General features: G+C 45.6%; 2 protein-coding genes across 5 annotated transcripts in view; one reads left to right on the plus strand and one right to left on the minus strand.

Moving 5' to 3' along the window:
* The window catches only part of CDK5R2 (cyclin dependent kinase 5 regulatory subunit 2), a 42,902-nt gene that overhangs the window by 18,741 nt on the left and 4,478 nt on the right, over positions 1 to 19,683 (minus strand). Inside the window, exon 1 of one of the 4 annotated variants that reach the window (XM_083624777.1) lies at positions 2,844 to 2,981. The exons of 1 other annotated variant lie outside the window; for it this stretch is intronic. The gene's annotated coding sequence lies outside the window, so the exon portion shown is untranslated. Of the gene's footprint in view, positions 1 to 2,843; positions 2,982 to 19,683 lie in introns of those variants that run through there. 2 more of the 4 variants (XM_083624778.1, XM_083624779.1) reach the window with 2 other exon arrangements.
* Positions 3,021 to 5,306, plus strand: LOC310767539 (A-kinase anchor protein 4-like). The gene has a single exon (XM_083624624.1). The coding sequence runs from the start codon at positions 3,418 to 3,420 to the stop codon at positions 5,005 to 5,007; it is 1,590 nt and encodes a 529-aa protein (XP_083480750.1). The 5' UTR covers positions 3,021 to 3,417; the 3' UTR covers positions 5,008 to 5,306.

Genomic DNA, 19,683 nt, shown 5'->3' on the forward strand with positions numbered 1-19,683 from the left:
AAGGTCTTTGTTTTGCCTGTCTGTTATCAAGGAGACCTGCCATCTCCTCCTTCAGCGGGATGGTTGGTGGGGGCACAGGTGGAGAACTAGTGGAGGCCCAGGGCTGAGAACCATAAAACAACCGGGGCGCAGCTGGGAACAGAGGAGTGAACAGAGAGAGGGAGGGAGGGAGAACAAGAGCAAGATAAGATAGAGAGAGAAATGCAAACTATGTCATGGGAAGAGATGGAGGGTGCATGTGGAAAGCTACCGTAGGCCCATGGGAAAGGAACTCGGGTCCATGGGCTGCCTCCTCCCCCAGCCCCTGGCATCAAAGCCTCCTTGCCTGTCAGTGGGAGAGCTGCCCGCCCGTCACCCACACACCTGCAGCTTAAGTGGGGGCTGGGACCAGACAGAATGTTGCTCTGTCACACAGAGGGGGAGCCGGACTAAGTCACCTCCCCCACCCCAGTTTCTGTCTGTGGCTGCCAGAGGAATGTGACACCCGCCCCGAGACCAGACCCACTGGCCTGACACAAAGAGCCAAAACAGCAGCAATTTTGTGCCACCACCCATCCCAGCCTGAGAATTTAAACAGATATCCAGAATCTGTTTGCAGTGCTACAACATTGCATATCAAATATATACCAGAGCACCCTGAAGCATCTGCAGAGAGACAGCCGGGCCATACACACATAATATTGGTGGGCAGGAGGCAGGGAAAGAAGCTCCTTAAATCTCTCTCCACTTACCTATCTCAAATCTACCTACCTATCTACCTACCCAACTATCTACCCATGGGCATAACCAGGGGGCAGAGAGCCAGCTGCCCCTCAAATTGAAGTAAATAAATAAAAATAATTAAGTATTTTTCAGTTAACTGACCAATCATATTGCAGATAGCTCAGTTCTGCCCCCCTCCCCAACACAACATAAATTCTGGCTATGCCCATTTATCTACCTATTATATTTATATCCCACCTGTCTTCCAAGGAGCCTAATATGATATATATCATTCTCCCCCTCTACATTTTATCCTCAAAACAACCCCACGAGTTTGTTAAGCTCAGAGGCTGTGTCTGACCCAAGGGCCCCCAGTGAGCTCCATGGCCAAATAGGGACTTGAACTTTGGTCCCACAGCATCCCTTCCACTTCTCCTGAAGAATGGCAGCATTCCTCTTCTATGCTACATTTTAAGGATGCAAGCCTATACCTGTGTATCTGGGAGTTAAGCCCCACTGAGCATCTGAGACAGGTATGAGATGGTGCCGTGAGCCAGTAATACTCACCTGGATATTGCCAAAGGCCAGAGAGTACAGTATTTTAATAAAATCTCATCAGCCAGGCAAAACAAAGGAGGGTCTAATCCCAGAGGAATAGGAAATTCAGCCCCTGGAGTACAGAACAGTGGAACAGGCTTTGCCAACCTAGTGCCTGGCTGTGACGGATGGCTGTCGTAGTCCGAAACATCTGGGGGGCACCAGTTTGGTGAAAGCTGATGGGGCCTCAGAGCTCATTTTAATGTTGCTGCTGGGTACCATCCCAGAATCTGCCACCAGGAGGCAGGCTTGTTCTTCTCTGGTTTCTTTATTCCCTTCGCCTTGTGGAAGCTGGCTGGTTCCTTTTTGTTAAAGCCCGTGCTTGAAAAATTAGAGCATGCCAGCATATGGCATGAAAGTGACCACTTGCACAGATAACCTGGGATGTGGACTAAGCTTTTTGCCCAATCTGGTTCACAGTTGGCCTGCCCACCTGTGCCTGTTCATGAGCAGAGAGCAGCAAATCCAGCAGAAATAATCCATGAGCAAATGCAACATCCTTGGAATACAGTGACAATGCTAATAGCTCCATTCCCAATGCACTGGGGAAGGGGCTGCCCAAAAGGGGCTGGGAGAATGATGAGACAAAATATAATGCAAATGGGCTCAATCCAGGGGTGGAGGTAGTGTCCTTTGGCTTACCATGGGATGGCTGCCAGACATATCACATTGGTGTGATTGCTTCTGGCAACTGAATCTAACAATTTTGCTGGAACAGAAATTTCCCTGTGGGTGATCCAGGCCAATCCGAGATCATGTAATGAGCAGAACAGCATCAGAACACTACCTGGTCTGTCTCTCACTTCTGCCATGGAGCTCATTTGGTGGCCTTGAGCAAGAATTTCCCCTTCAGCCTCTGTCCCCCTCTGCAACACAGAAATAATAATACTACCTTACAGGGATAGGTTGTAAAGATTAAAAGAAAATGTAATCCCAGCACTTTGAACACTTATCAAAGCACTATATATGTAAATGCTTATTTAGTATTACATCTGGCATTATGATGTTCTTCGACACCAGTAAATAAAATCATGGGAGTAAAAGCAACCAGTTGGATTTGGCTGTATATGCTGGCATCAGTATTGGGAAATGATAGCAATTTTAACCAAAAAGCAAACATTTTTGCATAGTGTCAAAAAAGAAGGCATTTTCCAGCAATGCAAAAAATGATTGCAAAAAGTGATTAGTAACTTTAGTTTAGTGCTGTCCTTAATGAAGTGCTGCTTACTTCTGGATAAGTTTACATCAGACCTGGATGTGAAAGTTTTCCTAGCTGATTCTACGAACACATTTCAGTCTGGATTGTGTCACCCCTGAGGGCTATTAATGCAGCACAGAAAGTGGAATGAACTGTCTAGCCAATGTAAGTGTTCCATTTGAATTCCAGATGTAGGAAACCTCCCCACAAAAAGAAAGAGGTAAACATTCTTTCTGAAAAATAGCATTAGCAAGTACCAGGTTAACCTGAAATGTGGATTCATCAAAAGATGAAACAGGATGAAACACACAAACGGGGTCTGCCTCCTAGTGGGTCTCTTTCCTACCTGCTCAGAGATCCACATGCTTCCACTTATTCTCTTGGTCATCAAATTGACTGCTCAAAGGAATTGCCTTAATCCTCATCTATATGATAGTTTAAGAAAATTACAAAGCTAAAACACAGGCACCTCCCTGGTTGGTTGGTTAGTTGGTTGGTGGGTGGATTGGATGCTTTGTGATGTCACTGTTGCTACATGTCCACACAAGTGAAAATGTCCCTTGCTGGCAGAAGAGCATGGAAAGATAAGAGAGGTAACATCTTGAGTCTAGCAGGGTCACCAAAGCAGCTCATCTGAAAAGAAAGACTCTCTACAGCCCTGGTTACAGTAGTGGTGGAAAGACACACTCTTGCTAAAGCATTTGGCAACTCTTTGCTGGTTGGTGGGAAAACATTGATGCTTTGTGAAGTCACCACTGCTGTTATGTGTCCACATAAGTGAGAAGACCACCTGGAGGTAGAAAGAGCATGGAAGATTAAGAGGAGCCAACATCCCAAGTCTGGCCGGGTCATCCAAGCTGCTCAGCTGGAAGAAGAACACTGCACAGCTCTTGATCCATTTCTACTTGTAACTAACAAAGATGGCACAGGAAGTAGACTGGCTCAGCAGCCAGGCTGGTGTGTGCAAGATAAACCTCTACAGCCCTGATACACATAAAGACCAGGAACGTAAAGTGATTTGCTTTGTCGACGTTGCCAACCTGAACTCAAAGGAGAGAGATGGAGCTACTGGTCGATCCAAGAACATCTCTGACCCTGACAATGAGCTGGACTTGGCGAATATGGAAGAGAGGGAGGTCATCATAATCAAGGACAATGAGCAAAACAGCTGCTTTAATACTGAGGGAGCAGTTTGCCTTTTCAAGCAAGGCTCCATTGATGATGACAATGTTGTCAGCTGGCTCAACAATGACCTCCAGAAATATGCAGTTGGATTCCAGCATGCGCTGACATCCTTAAGAAAGCCTCGCAAGACTAAGGTCCTTGACTTGGCATCCAGGAACAACAACAACACTTCTTCCAGCGCCGGTAGTGAGGGAGGGAACTCAGATGACATTGCCTATTACGCCAATAAGCTCTGCAACTTAGTTGTTGAAATGACACGCAAGGAGATCAAGGAGAAATGGGAAAGCTCAGGGAAATGCACCCGCCATATGATTAGCCCCCACAGCAACAGGAACAAGGTGAATATAGCTGAGAATATGGAACGATGCAAGACGCCTCCAGAAATCAAGAGGGACGACCCATTTTCAGGGGACATGGCAAACCACAATGACTTCAAGCAACATGAAGCCATGTATATGGACAAAGAAAGGAAAGCAGACGACATGACTTCCATAAGCAAAGGGATGATGGTGTATGCAAACCAGGTTGCTTCAGACATGATGCTGTCTTTCCTGAAGACCATGAGAGTCCAGAAAGGTAGGCACCCTCCGCCAGCATGTGCCGTTTTGAAAGAGGTACTTATGAAGCACACCAAGGAAATCGTATCAGACTTAATAGACTCCTCCATGAAAAACCTGCACAACATCACAGGGGCGCTCATGACAGACTCTGATTTTGTTTGTGGACTGAAGAGGAACCTTTACAAGGCTGGAACCCAGAAGACCGCGGAGGTTTTGGAAGTCATGGTGAAGCGCTTGTTTAAACTCATCTTGGGAGACGATAAGCAGTACAGAGCTCAAAACTTCACCTTTGCAACCTATAAAGCAGGGGGGGCCCGGGGCCATTGCAGTCAGGGCATGCAGTTTGCATCCATGAAAAGGGAGTCTTGTGACTATGGAAAGGAAAGAGCAGGTGGCCCATGCCCAAGGAAACATTTTCCAGCAGGAACCAAGGTGCCGGACAAGCAATCCCTGGATCTGTATGCCAGAGAGCTTCTGGTAACAGCATTGCAGCAGATACAGCAGCACCTGCTGGAAAAGAACAAAGACTGTAGACCTCGTGAATGCAACACCTCCTCATATGGCTACATTCCCCGTGACTATGACAGGGCGGAGGGGAGCTGTGGCCCAAAATTCTCACACAGGTCATGTGACAGAAAAGCAGACCCCTGCCATTCGGACAGCCTGAAAGATAAAGGACACCTCATAATGTCTGTGGTCCAGAAGATTTTGGACGAGGCTGGCTTAAATCTAGACGAGAACTGCGGGGACAAAAACAGGGGATAGAAGCAGAGGCCTTGGTGGGGAAGGAGCTTCCCAAACCAGAACCAACATAGCAACATCAAATGCATATGACAATATGGAGCAAGATGGATTCGAGCACATTTATCGACCAATTGATGGAATCTGTGATGAAGATGATCTCTCTTTTCATAACTAAAGGCATTTGCTCTGGTATTAGCTAATTAGATACCATCATCACAGCCCCACTGCAAGCAGCAGTGGCATGAATTCAAACTGGTTGATAAAACGGTAGCTGGGCAAGATCATCGATTAAAAGCAAACATTAAAAAGTCAGAAGAGGAGAGAGGCCCTGTTATTAATTCCCTCACCCAAGCTTAACAAAAGTAGACCGGTAACAGTCAGCTAGTTGCTAGGTGTTACCCAAAGAAACAATAGTGACTAACAGGACTTCTTCTGGTAGGTGGGACAGGGTTAGAAAGTACACCACCATCCTCTTCTCGATCCTGTACATCTTAGAAAGGCCCCTGTTTCAGCTAGCCCTTCTCAGCTTATCAAAAGCGCATTTGGATTAAATCTACCAGAAACCCAATCAGGTCAATGTTTTGTTTTGCATTAGAGTTTGAAATGCTACCCTTAAACATGGCAGCAGCCCTTGCAAAACTTGGTGCCTTCCAGATGTTTTGGACTACAACTCCCAATAGTTGCTGGCTGGGGCTAATGGAAGTTGTGGTTCAAAACAGAGGGCACCAGGGTTGGTGAAGGTTGCATGAGAGGAGCTCTGAATAAATGGGAGATCAGTTAGGGCCCCTCCTGCCCTCCCTCGCTTCTAACACTAATATCCATTTAGCCGGATGATGCTCTTTCCTTCATGGTCTCTCCTTTGTGGCTGGAATTTTGGTGAACCACAGACATGTCTGAGATCTGTGCCAGGACACACATACCACAGCTGCGGGGGGCAGAGAGTAGGTGTAGGAGCCCCTGCATAAGCAGCTCCTACAGAGTTTCACATGTGAAGAGCATAGCAGCCACTGGCATAAAAAAGTGTGCCCCCTAGAATGCCAATGAGCTCATTGCAGCAACAATTCTGGTGCACAAAGACCTAAGAAAGTGCCAAGTACATGGATGTGTGTGAATTATAATCAAATGCCATTCAGTGTCAAAGCCTAAAGCGGTCAAGGGCAGATCCACACTGTACATGTGAAACACATTCAATGCACATTTAAAGCACATGACAGACATACACACCCAAGAATCCTGGGAACTGTAGTTTTTTAAGGGCACATGGAATTGTAGCTCTGTGAGGGAGGAGGGAACTACAGGAAAATATGCCTATCTCTTTAAGTTTTTTCTTTTGAAAGCTGTCGCATAAAGTAAATGGGGGAAGGGGCTCTAATTTTATGGGGTGGGTTCTTATTTTGTTTGGAGCAGCAGGGCTGGGGAGTTTAATGCTCCTGCCCTTTCCCAGATCTAAACTGCCCCTCCCATATCTGCTTCACATTTAGTTTCACAGTGGGGGGAAATGCAAATGCAACGCAGGCACCTGTATCCTCACACTGCACTTGTTTTGGCCCTGAGATGCACACACCATCTATAAATCAGTGCATCACATTCCCTGTGCTACTCATATGCATCATAAACACTGCCTCCTACTCATTAAAGAGTTCCAAGGATTCCTTTGTAGACAAACAGAAGGGACTAACTGGGCTGATTGATTCTCTTAATATTTTGTCTTTCAAAGCACTAGTGATTTATTTTCCCCTAATTTAATTAGGAAACAAACTCCCAGAATTCACTGCATCAGCACGTGATGTATCCTGTTCTCCAAGACTTTTGGGGAGCACTAGAGATTTGACAGAGACTTCCTTTTTGTCTCATCCTCTTGCTTTGGGGGGGCTGGAGAAGATTTTAAAGTTTCAATCTCAATTGAGAATTCTGTGTTGACAAATACACATATTTATACAGTCCTGTAGCAGTCAGAAGAAAAGTCATCACTTATGTCAATTTCCACTTGTACGACACAGCACAATTTGGAATGGGGGGAAATATAGGTAGACAAAACAGGCTGGCATAAGTCCGTGTGCGGAAACCGTTTTCCTAAACAGCAACTGACAATCTTCCTAGAGCACCTATCTCAGGAACCATGGCATCTGCATCCACAAAAGGTATGACAAACTATAAGCGTTGAGGTGTAACAAAGCCAATGGTAACACTTCCAAAGTTACCAACAAATAAACTTCTGGAAGTTCTACAGCAAAGTATCAAAACAGCTTGGTGCCTTCATTATATATCTTTAGGCACCAGGCGGAAACATTTCAACCAGGCATTCAGCTGATTAACATTCTCTGGCTTTTTAAATCTGTTTATGGAGTGGAGTTTTTGTTTTTTGTTTTTATTATGTGTTTCGTATTCTCATTTTGTATTTTTCTTTTGTGAATAGCCCTGAGCTCTTCGGCTGAAGGGTGGTGTACTACTACTACTACTACTACTACTACTACTACTATAACTACAACTACTACTAATAATAATTACAATTAGTATGAAAGGGTGAACTGAAAGCCATGAACCTGGATATCCTATGATATCCTCTATGGTACCTTTTTGGATTAAAATGAGAGGCTGGTCAGTGCAGGGAAGGAATCAGCCTCCTCCTGGCTGGAAGCCCATATCCAAAGGGCCAGTGACTCAGGGCAGGAGGGAGGGACTAAGTGAGAGGCTGGAAGGGGTGGCACTGCAGCAAAAGCAGCCCCCCCCAATGCTCCCCGACACTAATGAACATGAAGTGAGCCAACTCCTTTCTTCTCAAAGGGAAATTTAGTAGCTAAGAGAGAAAAAATGCTTTCAAGTGTATTCATCTAGAACAGGGCCCGGCGGCTAGAGATTCCTGCGGAGTGAGCTGGGCCTGGAGACATGAGTGACACGCCGAAAACAAAACAAAACAAAAACCCAGACATGTAAATGCACACAGCAAAACACAAAGAGATGCATGCAGGTGCACGAGCCCTACAGATATACAAACACCTAGCTTGCCAGCACGCAGAAGGACACAGGACTCTCCTGGCTGGGTCAGTCCACAACCCAGTTAGCCTGGTATTCTGTTTCCAAAAGAGGCCAAGGGAGGTGTCTCTGCAGAGGTGTGTTTGCACGAAAACTAGGGATCGTCACACCAAGCTGCACATCTTGAGTGGATGCATGCATTCACACATACAGCTTGACCCATGCACACAAGTGCATGGAAGGTCGCAAATACACCAAAATGTAAGCACCTAAATAAGGTTTATGCCTGCATGGCAGTTTTGAAGGGATACCGCTGTGCGTGTGCTGCAGTCTGAGCATGCACTATGGATTTTGCCCACGCCAGGCTCTCCCTTGTTTCTGATCTGCTATACTGTAATCAGCAGTGAGTACCAGATTGGTGTAGGTCATGATCCCTGAATAGTAGGGTTCATAATACTGTATAAAAAATAAGATACCTGAACATTTGAGCTATCATCATAATGTCAGAGCCTCTGTCTATAATATTTAAGAATGACTGGAGAACAGGTGAGGCCTCTGCAGACTGGAGGTGGGCAAACATTATTGCCATCTTCAAAGCGGGGTGGGGTGGGGAGTCAGGAAGACCTAGGCAACTACAGACCGATCAGCTTGACATTGATACCAGGAAAGGTTGTAGAACTGATAATTAAGCAGCCAGTCTGTGGGCATATAGAAAAGGATGCTGTAATTACTAAGAACCAGCATGGGTTTCTCAAAAACAAGTCAGGTCATCTTTCTTTTGTTAACACAAGTTGGGTGGATCAGCAGAATGCTGTGTATGGTAGGTTAGTATCCGCACACACCTCTGTATCTGCCACCTAGGCAAGCAAGAGGCATTATCAGAGTTAAAGGATGCATTCCAGACAGGTAAAAATACTTGGGGTGCAAAGCAGAGCTGGTGAGGGGTGTGGTCTGGGCAGATGGGGGCTTGGCTTGGGGAGAGTTCCAAGGGTCAGATGGAGGCCTGTGGGCCACTCCTGCTCTGTTTGAAAAAACACACAGAGAGAAACCTCTGTGCCCCTCTAGAAATTTGGTTTCATTAATGTACCTCTTCCCACTGCCTTTTGTGATTAGACCATCCTCATGCCAGGTATCCAATAACATTATTTTATTGTGCCCCACATTTTTGCCAATGTGGAACACCAGCACCAGATAATAGTCATTTGTAGTGCAGTGCCATACAGTTAAATAAATACAATCAGAACAAAAGTAAAAAGGGAAAGGGGGTTTGGTTGAGTTGGGATAGGTCCCAACAGAGTCTGCTGGGCATGTACTTCATGCAAACAAGTACACATCCCAGATGTCTGAGTGTTTATTCTCTTAGTGATGCTAGCTGAAGATAGCTTTTTCATATGGTGCAAGAGTGGCTCAGCCTCCCAACCACAGAGCAATCAGGGGACACGTACACTCCAGCTTTTGGCCACCAACAGAGCATACAAAATCCAATTACGTAACTCCTCTGTCAAGGCCCACAGTGTTGGAATATAACTCAGTATGGTGTGAGCACCTGAGGATTTTAGGGGTTTCCCCATTACCAAGTTAATATGGACAATGACTTTCGTCCAAAACAATGCCACTATCAGGCATGACCTTTCTGGTCTCTTTCTAGCTCCTGATCTCCCAGCCTGCTCCACAAATAATCCTTCCGCTCATGGAATTGTGGGATTGGAACCAAAGGAGTCCCTCCTCTGTGCCTGAAGATAGGACTATCTACCTCAACAGATTCCTCACTGTGAGCCACAAGCAAAAGGGAGGCATGTTGTAAGGTTTCAGAGCAATAGCAAGTCTAGGTCCCAGCAAAACAATGTCAGTAGTTCATAATAGCTGGAAGAAATTTCTTTCTTGACTTTTGGGGTCTCTAGCTTATCCTTGACAGCCCTTTGGTCAGCAAATGTGACACATATTTGTGAGCCATGCTGTGGATATATGGTGCCACACTGCTCTCATTATATCACTGTTACATACAAATACAGAGGTTGGACTAGATGATCCCTGTGTCTTTCTCCATCCCTGTATCTCAGGCTTCAGGTTTGTGGCCAAATCAGGTAAGAAAGAAATAGTTTTGCCATTAGATCAAAGTGGCTGGGGAAAACCCACTTTCTCTGTTACCCACAAACCACCTCATCTCTCCAAAATGAGAGAGGATGAACTCTAGAAATATAGGGTGCTACCTTTACACTGGGTGTGTCTTTTGTGTTGACTCATATTGTACAATGTAAGGAAAGGCAACTAAAACCTGTCAATTTAACATTCCTTGAGCCAAATGTAAGTAAGTGGCATGACCCAGTTCTAAGTGTCCCAGAAACATACAAGGCTGGACACAAATCAGGATAACAATCAGAATGCAAATTTATCATTTACAAGCTCAAAATATCCAAGTTCATATAGGCAGACCCAGCAGGAACCCCAAATCCTGCTGGAATATCTTTTTTATTTTATTTTTTAACTTCAGTTTTTTTAAATGATATCTTCCTAAAAGACTGGATCTATTCTGTTCTTGGAAACTACCTTGGATATTGTGGATGAGGCGGACTTTAAATAATAGAAATGAGCATTGTTTGAACAGCAGGGATGGAACTCTGTTTTTATGGCTGCCATCTCAAAGGGGCTTGTGGTGACATTGTCCTGAGGACAAGTGGAAACAATTGAGAGGCGGGCCGTGTAGTTATACAAGTTTTCTGCTGAGAGCCAGGGAAGGCTGGAGTCCGTTGCTCGGTTTTTGCATTTAGCAGAACTACTGTTAGTTGTACAGCTTCCCCGGACTGTGCTGCAAGAATGTGGTGAGATCCACTAACCTAGATGGCTTGAACATGGGAGTGTACAAATTCATGGGAGATAAGGCTATGGGTGGTTGCTAGCAGTGACGGCTGTATAACTGCCTACATGATCAGAGGCAGCATTTCTGGGAAACACAAGTAGGGAGAGCTATTGTGTGCTGGTCCTGCTTGTGAGCTTCCTATGGGCACCAGGGTGGCCACTCTGAGAAACAGGAGGCCTCTGGTATAACCCAGCATGGCTAATACCATTTCAAGCTCAGATGTTGGAGGAGTTGCATGTTGGGATGCTCCATCCCTCTGCCTCATAAAGCCCCCAAACCATACACATAGAAAACTCTCATGACATCTAGGTCTCCTGACATGCCTGCTCTCTGTATGCAGGGAGGTAATTCCCACCTTCCCATGGAGCAGCATCCCATCTGCACTGGTGTTGTGTTTTATCAAAGCCCCAAATGTGGTCCCTTCAGTCAATGTATATGTTTCTGTACTTACATGCTCAGTCCACCAGAGGGCACTCACACTCCAGCTTGCTCCCAGCACCTGTTGGCCAGATGTGTGCATGGAAGCCTGGGACTGGTCTTTTTAGAGTTCTCCTGCACAGACTTCCTAGCTGCCTTTTGGATTTCCTTTTGGATTTCCTTTTGGATTGCTTTTTGGAAATATACTCAGAGTCGCAAAGTGATTTCATGCTCTTTATTCAGCTCATAGTGGTGAGGAGGAATGAATGAAAGGCCCCTCAAAGCATCTGCTTTATATACATTATTTACACAATGGGCTGCACATGATTGGCTAATTCCGGAATTCTACTGTAAGCCAATCAGGTTGTGGATTCACTTCTATCTGGAGCATGATTGGGTGGTTCCTGCCAACCAATCATACTGCTGCTTTGTTCTAGGACCAATCAGACTGCTGCCTTTTGGATCCTATTGTTCTAGGACCAATCAGACTGCTGCAGCTTGGATCCTATTCAACTCAGTACATAACACTACCCCACTTCCGCATCTTAGTTACATCCATGTTAGATGTGGACAGGAAGGAAGCTTTGCAGATGACCGTTCAAGATCACAGATTGGATCGCAACCCCACTACTTTGGGTATATAGGCAACTCCATAGCTAGCTGGTCAGCTAGCCAAGGGCCATTCAGTGATCACACATCCCTCACTGCTGCTACTCTGCTCCCTTCTAAAGTGTTTTTGCCTGGCTGGAAGCTATCCTTGATCTGTGGCAATGCATCTGGCTTGCCTGAATAGAGAATGGAGAGGTGATAGTTGGGTGCTGTGGGATGTGCCCTTTTTCTATTATTAGTAATGTGTTTTAAATATTTTTGTGTATTTTAATTTGGTATTCTATGCTTTATTTTTAAAAAGTAAGTCACTGAGAGAATTTTTTGTAGTAAGCAACATAACAACAACAACAACAGAGCGTTGCATGCAGGAGAGGTGTATAGAAACCTCCGACTTTTGCCTGGCCATAAAGTTGTCTCCTGTACAAAGGTAAGAACCACTGCTCTGCCCATTTTTGCCTCTGGCCATGTCAGCCCTCCAGCATGTGGCCCCCAGACAGTTGCCCACCAGGGAATGTGGCCCTCAAGCTAAGAAAGGTCCCCCACCCCCACCCCAATGCATCATATACAGACAACCCCTTCTAGAGTCAGTGCCTGGATCATGTACAGACTGCCAACAAGAGTTAACAGCACCACCAGCGTTGTACAACTAAAGACCAACAAACAAAAATGGTTTTGGTATGGAAAGATACTGAAGGGTACAGGAGAAATAGCAGCAATTTCTCACCAGCAGTATATGTAATTAGCCATTGCCTGCCACTAAGGAAGACTGTTTTGTTGTTCTTTTAAAGGCAAGGGACAAGATAAGGGGTCTTCTGGTTTCATCACCACCCAACGCCTCAGGGAATCCTCCTGGGTTCTGGGAGAATTTGCCCACTCCTACAATCATGTCAAGATTCCCTGGCTGTTCTTAAATTCATACTCTGCCTATATCTTTCTTTAAAAAGCTTTACCTAGAGCTCTCCTGCCCCAACTTCTCTGTGTCCTACCTTTTCCTCTATGTACCCCAAGATCCCAGAAGCAAGGGGAGGGTGTGCCCTTTTTTCTGTAAGCGATAGGTAACAGACCTACCTTTCAGTGCCTCCAGACTGTCCATGTTTTGTGGGGATTCAAGCACGTAGCAGGGAATTTAGCTTTGCCGCCTTAGTGCAACAAATCTACTTTTTGAAAGAAACAGGCCTTTTGTGGTTAAGAAAGTGTGGCATGAACGAATGATGGACAGGGGGCTTGTCAACACAGAAACAAAAAAGGAAATGTAGAAACACTCAACGAGCAAACCAGGACGATTCTCGTTGTCTTATAACCTCCCCTCACAAACAGATCAAGACAAATGCTCGATAAATGGTCAGAGGTAGTATAATCTCTGTGAATGCACAGACTAAGAGGCAACTTGGACAGGATGGAAATCAGCAAACAAAGTGTGACCCAGTCACACAGCAAGGCTCGCAAACATTGAAATCCTTCCAAACTTGTGGGAGAGGATCTGGGGACAATGAGGCCACATCGGTTAGATCAAGATGACACATCCAACAACCCCTTTATTCCCCCCTTTTCTTAGCCTCATCAAGGTTTTTTTGTTTTGTTCTGTTTGTGGATCCCTCCCTCCCCCAGGGAGAGCTGCCTTGGTCTGCTGGGGAAATGCTCCTGTACACCCCCCCCCTCGTTCTGTGCCTGCCTCTCTCTCCTTCTCTCCCCAATGTGTGGGAGTGTGGTTTGGGGTCGTGGTGGGGAGGGTGCCACATGTCACCGCTTCACACAGCTGCTGCTGTTTAAACCAGCTGTGCAAGGCACACGCGGTGCTGGCAAAAGCACCCAACTCAAGCCGGGCTGCGCAAGTGACGAAGCCTGTACTTAGGCAGCCACAAAATGGCAGGAGAAAAAAGGGCATTTCTCCCTTGGCAGGGTCACCTGCTTTTGATTACAAGGGAATCTACAGGCCAAGGCTGTTTCTTTCTGCTCACTCTTGCCGTCTCTACCCGCCCTCTCTCTACCCCACAACACTCATCCCCAAAACATACACACAAATGGAATCCAGACTCAAATCTATTTGCCAGAGGAGAACTCTTGAAAAATTGTCACAATCCATTTCAGAGTTACAGGGAATTGGTCTGATACAGGAATGGGGAAATCGTCCCAGCTCCCCTCCAATCCTCAGCCAACCAGCACAGCCAATAGTGAGAGATGGTGGAAGTTGTATCTCTACAACTTTCAGAGGGCTACAGGTTCTCCACCCTTTGGACTGATGGAAATGCTTTAAGAGAAGGCTACAGTCTTTGCTTTCAAATTTGGTCTCTGGAGACCATCATAACGCAGTTCATAACCTTGAAGCTAGTCAACTGCAATACACTCTGTGTGGGGATGCCCTGGGGGACTGCTGAGAAACACTTGCTGAGATAGGATCCAGCAGCCCACCTTTGAGGAGGGCCTGATTGCTAGAAGCACATTACACCATTCTTTCAGCATCTGCACTCTCCGACCTCCTGTTGTCTTCTAGGCATAGCTGACGAAATTCTAAAATATTTTTACAGCCAAATTACAAGTTTGGTTATTTCAAAAAGCAAGCTTAAGCTGGTCACTTATTTAGAGGAGAAGGAAGAGGAGGCGGTGGTGATGGTGGTGGAGGTGAAGAAGCCATGTAGTCCCTATTCAGAACATGTTCCTGATCTAGATTGTGACTCTGTACTCATTTCTTGCTATAATCAAATGCACATTGCTGGTTGCAAACAAGGTAAATAGTTATCAGAGCAAAAATTTGGTCACGAGTCACACTGGAAGCAGATTCCAGACTGGGGTCACATGGCTGCTTTCCCCCTTCAGTATAAAAGTACCCAGTTTAAGCGCCCGCCCCCCTCTTTTCTTATTTAAAAAGTGTGAAATACATAATGTGGCCATTGGGCTGCAAAGCTGAGAGTAAGATGCGTGCTTTCAAAATATCAATCTGGATGCACTTATAGGAGGCTGCCACCTTGCTGAATCTAAGCAGGGTTTGGGTGTGGTGTGGTCAGTGCTTGGATGGGTGACCACCTGAGAACCAACAGGTACACAGCCTTAGGTTTCATCATGGAAGAAAGGTGGGATATAAATGTAAGAAAATACATACATTGCATTACATACATACATACTAAAAGACATCTCCACCCAGGCAGGCAGAGCTAAGCACTTTGAAAGCACAGATCTGGACAGATCCATTATTTTAAAGGAAATCCCCTCCGCACTTGGGCAGAGAACAGAGCTCTTTTGATCCACAACCCACACTTCTGAAAGATCTCAAAATGGCATCCCTATTGTGCGTGGGCTGAATGGATGATTGGTGTGGAACAGTGTTGATCAGATCCCTCAGAAATATCAGCTCTCATCATGCACGTGGCCTCTGTCAGGCTATCTCTAAGAGAATGAGACCTTTAGCAGAAAACTGGTTGCCTACTCCTATCTTAAAGCAGTTAAGCACAGCATTTGTGTAACATATTAGGCAAACAAGGACACACAGAGTGACATTCTTGGTGGTTTCTCCCCAGTTTTAGAATTCCTTGGCTCCAGAGGTTTGCCCAGACCTGGGCGTCTTCTAAAAGCACTATAAGACTTTGGTTTGGGCAGAATGTTAGGACATATTTACACAACAGCCTCAAACTGATCTAATAGTCATTCACTGGGCTTTTGCCAGAGAAACTTTAGAAGTGCAGGTCTGGGGAGCTACAGGGCAGAGTTCAGGGAGAGAAAATTATCAGCACTGTATCAAATTGCATCGCCAAAATTATTGGGGGGAGGGAGCCATGGTTGTTAAAGTGGTACAAAACCTACAAAGTGAGAGGTTTCAAGGGTCTCAGCAGCAGTACACCCCTTGGGTTTGAATGGCCTCTGGAGACTGGAATGAAATGGTCACTGGAGACTTGTGGCGCCTGTGTGATTTATAAGATTTATTTACACATATATACAGTCTGAGCATAAGATGGAAGGGTCCATGGCATTAACATATCAACAGATTCTGTTCCCCCATTAGGTTTCTATAAGGGGACAGGTTCCAAAAGCATGACTTTGGATTTTGCACAGAGAACATGTCAGGCCTCTGTGTGCACTTTCCAGCTTCAGTCCCAGTCTTTTTGTCCCCCCCCCCTCTCTTTCTCTCTCACACACACCCCTTGTGCAGACTCAGATCTTGTAGCTATAATATTGCTGGGCTGGCAGGAACCCTGAGAGGGCATCCAGCTCAATCCCAATCCTATAACAAGGCTTGCAGTCTAGGTATATCCTGATGCAACTTCTTTTTAGCTCTGCAGAGTATTAGTGCACAGGCTGAGAACTCTGAACACAGTACTTTTCTTTTATAACAGGACCTTACTAATGCTTTAGGACCCATTTTCTTTGGCAATATATTTAATGAAAATATGTGCTTTCTCCTATTACTAAGTGTACCTGTTATTTTCTCTTTTATGAATATTTGGAGTGTATGGAGGAACGTGGGAAAGGACCATAGTTTAGTGGCAGAGGTCATGCAGAAGGTCCTCAGATTAAAAAGAATGAGGTAGATAGTGATGTGAAACTTCTGAAACTCTGTAGAATCACTGCTATCCAGAGCAGCAGTCAATACTAAGCAAGATGAAGAAAGAGGTTGACCTATATCCCTAAAGCTTGCTGCTTGGCATGCCTGGAAAACACAAAATAAAGCTATGCATCTTGCTTGTAGTCCAGATCTTTGCCCAATGTCTCCCTCTAGTGGTTGCTAGGGCCAATTCATTACATTTGAATGCCCATACTGTTTTTTAAAAAATATTTAGTTTAATTACTAGCTGAGTCAAAAAAAAGAAAAGAACAATTGCTATGCACACAAGAAAAAACATACAAGATGCCACAGGCCTGATGGAGGGTGCAAAACAGCACTTGGGAGAAAAGTTTGACCAGTGCAGGGGGCTGGGGGGGAAGCACAAGAATGAGATAAGGGAAGAACTTCTCCCCACTTTTCCAAATGGAGAGTTGCCCTTCTATGACCTCATCCCTTCATTTGTGAAAACACCAGGCTATTGAGACTTTTTGACATAATGGCACCATTGCTAGTCTCCCATCCATGTGGATACTGCGCTGAAAAGACTCCTGCTTCCAATGGCATGATCCTAACTCTGCTTACCTACTTGGAAGTAAGCACCATTATTTTCAGTGGGACCAGCTTCCATTTAAGTACACTTGGGGCTGCTGTTCCATTAATTTGCAGAGGTTCACTTGAATGCTTGCTGCCTCCTCCTGCATTCAACTTAAGACTGTGACCAGAGGCAGACTTTCCTGGCTTCAACACCAGCCATTATTTCTTCTTTATTTCTTCTGCCTGTGCTCCTGTTGCTCAGTTTTACCATCTAGCCTGATGAAGAGCTATAGAGAACTCAGAAACTAGTATAGTGGGGAGTCAGTGTGGTGTAGTGGTTAGAGTGTTAGACTAGGACCTGGGAGATCAGAGTTCAAATCCCTACTTAGCCATGAACCTGACTGGGTGACCTTGGGCCAGTCACTGTCTACCTGACAGGGCTGTGGTGAGGAATAAATGGGGGGGGTGTAATATCATGTACACCCTTTTGAGATCCTTGGAGGAAAAGGTGCAATATAAATGTATCTAAGATATGAATTTTGGTCAAGATCCACCAGAAAGGAACAACCAAAATGATTAGGGACTGAAGTGACTCCTCCACGAGGAAATCCTACAACATTTGGGGCTTTTAAATTTAGGAAATAGGCAGGCAAGGGAGGAAGGATCAGGGAACAGGAAGCCCAGGTCCAGGAGCCAAAGTGGTCCTCCAGCCCTTTCTAACTGGCCCTTGAGAGTCTTCCCATGCCACTTCCTGGCCCTGCTCCACCTCCTCCTCTTTTGCTTGGCTGGAATACGTCCTTCAACTGCAATAACGCCTCTTGCTTGCTTGAATGGAAAAATGTGTGCGTATAAACCTCTGGATTTTGCATGGATTGAATGTACCCTGCTGATTGAATGTATAAAGGCAAGAGTCACATATGTCGTGTCGTCCATTTATTTATTTTTTAATTTATTTTTTGCCTCTGGCCCAACCAACCCCTGGTAGGTGGCCCCCCAGAAGGCTGACCATGATAGAATGTGGCATTTGGGCTGAAAAAAGTTTCCCGCCCTTGGTTGAGGTTATGAAATTATGCACAATGTAGGCAAAGTGGACAGAGACATTTTTCACCCTCTCTCATAATACTTGAACCTGAAGCCATCCGATGAAGCTGGAGATTCAGCACATAAACCAATGGAATTCACTTTATCAAGACAAGGTAACAGTCAGCATCTTAAAAGGGAATTAGAAATATTCATGAAGGATATGGCACTTGATGGCTATTAGTCATGATGGCTGTGTATCCAGTATCATAGCCAGTATGGATCTGAAACACTAGTTGCTGGAAAGCACAAGTGGGAGTGTGCTGCTGTGCTCAGGTCCAGACTGAGGACTTTCCAGAGGTATCTGGTTGGTCCTTCTTATGTTCTTATGCCTTGCTGTTGAGAAAGGTCCCTAGCAGATGTTACACAAAGCATTGGAAATCAGGGAAGACTATGTTACAACAGTCCACGGATATGGCTCACAATTATTAACAACCACACCCACACCCACAGGGTTCCCAATTTGTAAAGAATTTCAGGGGGATTAGCAAGCAGGCATCAAGAACCCACAAATATTAGAGCAGATTTGCTTAGATCCAATTGCCGCATCTAAGCCTGCTTCTCTTCCCTCCGTGCATCCAGTATCTGCCTTGTTGATAGACATTTCATACAACGATACAAAAAAACAACAACCCCAAACCCAAGTATCTGCCTCACACCCAACATTTTTAGAAAAGATCAACAGAGAAAGCAAGATGTGATGGACACAAAGTTTCAAGGAAACCACAAAATACCAGGTTTCAAGCTGTGATTCCTGCATTGCAGGTGGTTTGCTTCAAGGCCCTTTGGGTACCTTTCCACTCTACAACTCTATGATTCTATGAAGCTGTGCAAAAGAAGAGGGAGATTAAATATTTCCAAAGGTCAACCAAAAATAGGGAGAAGAAGGAATTGGTTGTAGCTGAGGCAAGAAGGGGTCCTCCGGCAAACTCATCTCCTTAGCCCAGGAAGCTCTGGAACCATCTCCTACAGAAGCTTTTCGTACGACAGCAATGAGCATCTGTTAGGGGTCAGAATCCTGCCAGGGAAGATAATCTAACAACCACTTGGGGGAGTTTCCAGGAAGCCATGATTTTCTGTTGCTGAGACCTCTGAGGTCCTTTTCCAGAGTTAGCAGTTGGGTCAGATTCTCTTGTGCAACCCCACCCCCACCCCCACCCAATGGAAATGTCTGATCAGCAGTGCAATGATAGGATGGTACGGGGTGGAGTGCCAGGGAAATGCAGGCTTCAAAAGACAAGGCTTCGTCACCCCCAGATCCGGAGCTGTCCTTGCATCTGAGGGAAGGGCTCCCAGCAGCCAGTCACCCATCCTGAAACCCCATGTGCTCTTCCTCAGCCAGCCGAGATGAAAGCTCTGTTTGGCCACAGCCCTTTCAATAACAACCACCCCCACTCTTAAGCCCTAAAATTAGAGCTTTCTTTGAGCCCGAGGGTGATGCCAGGGAGAAGATAGCACAGCAGTGTTTATATACGCAGGTTTGAATTGTTCTCCCCCCCACCCCAGCCCCACTGTCTATGTTGCAGTAATTACAGAGTTATGGCCTGCCGGAGTTTGGTTGTTTGCAGCCTGGCTAGACATGGCATCGTTCTTGGGCATCTGGCCTCGCCCAAGCGGCAGCTGGGAATGTGCTGGATCATCAAACCGCAGCTCACCTCAGCTCCCAAAGCAAGGTAAGAGCCAACCAACCTGG

Source organism: Podarcis filfolensis (genome assembly GCF_964270895.1).
Source record: "Podarcis filfolensis genome assembly, chromosome: 1".
NCBI classification, from domain to species: Eukaryota; Metazoa; Chordata; class Lepidosauria; order Squamata; family Lacertidae; genus Podarcis; species Podarcis filfolensis.

Excerpts from the sequence above, each read along its gene's own strand:
- LOC310767539 (XM_083624624.1), top strand. The coding sequence starts at position 3,418 with ATGGCACAGGAAGTAGACTGGCTCAGCAGCCAGGCTGGTGTGTGCAAG.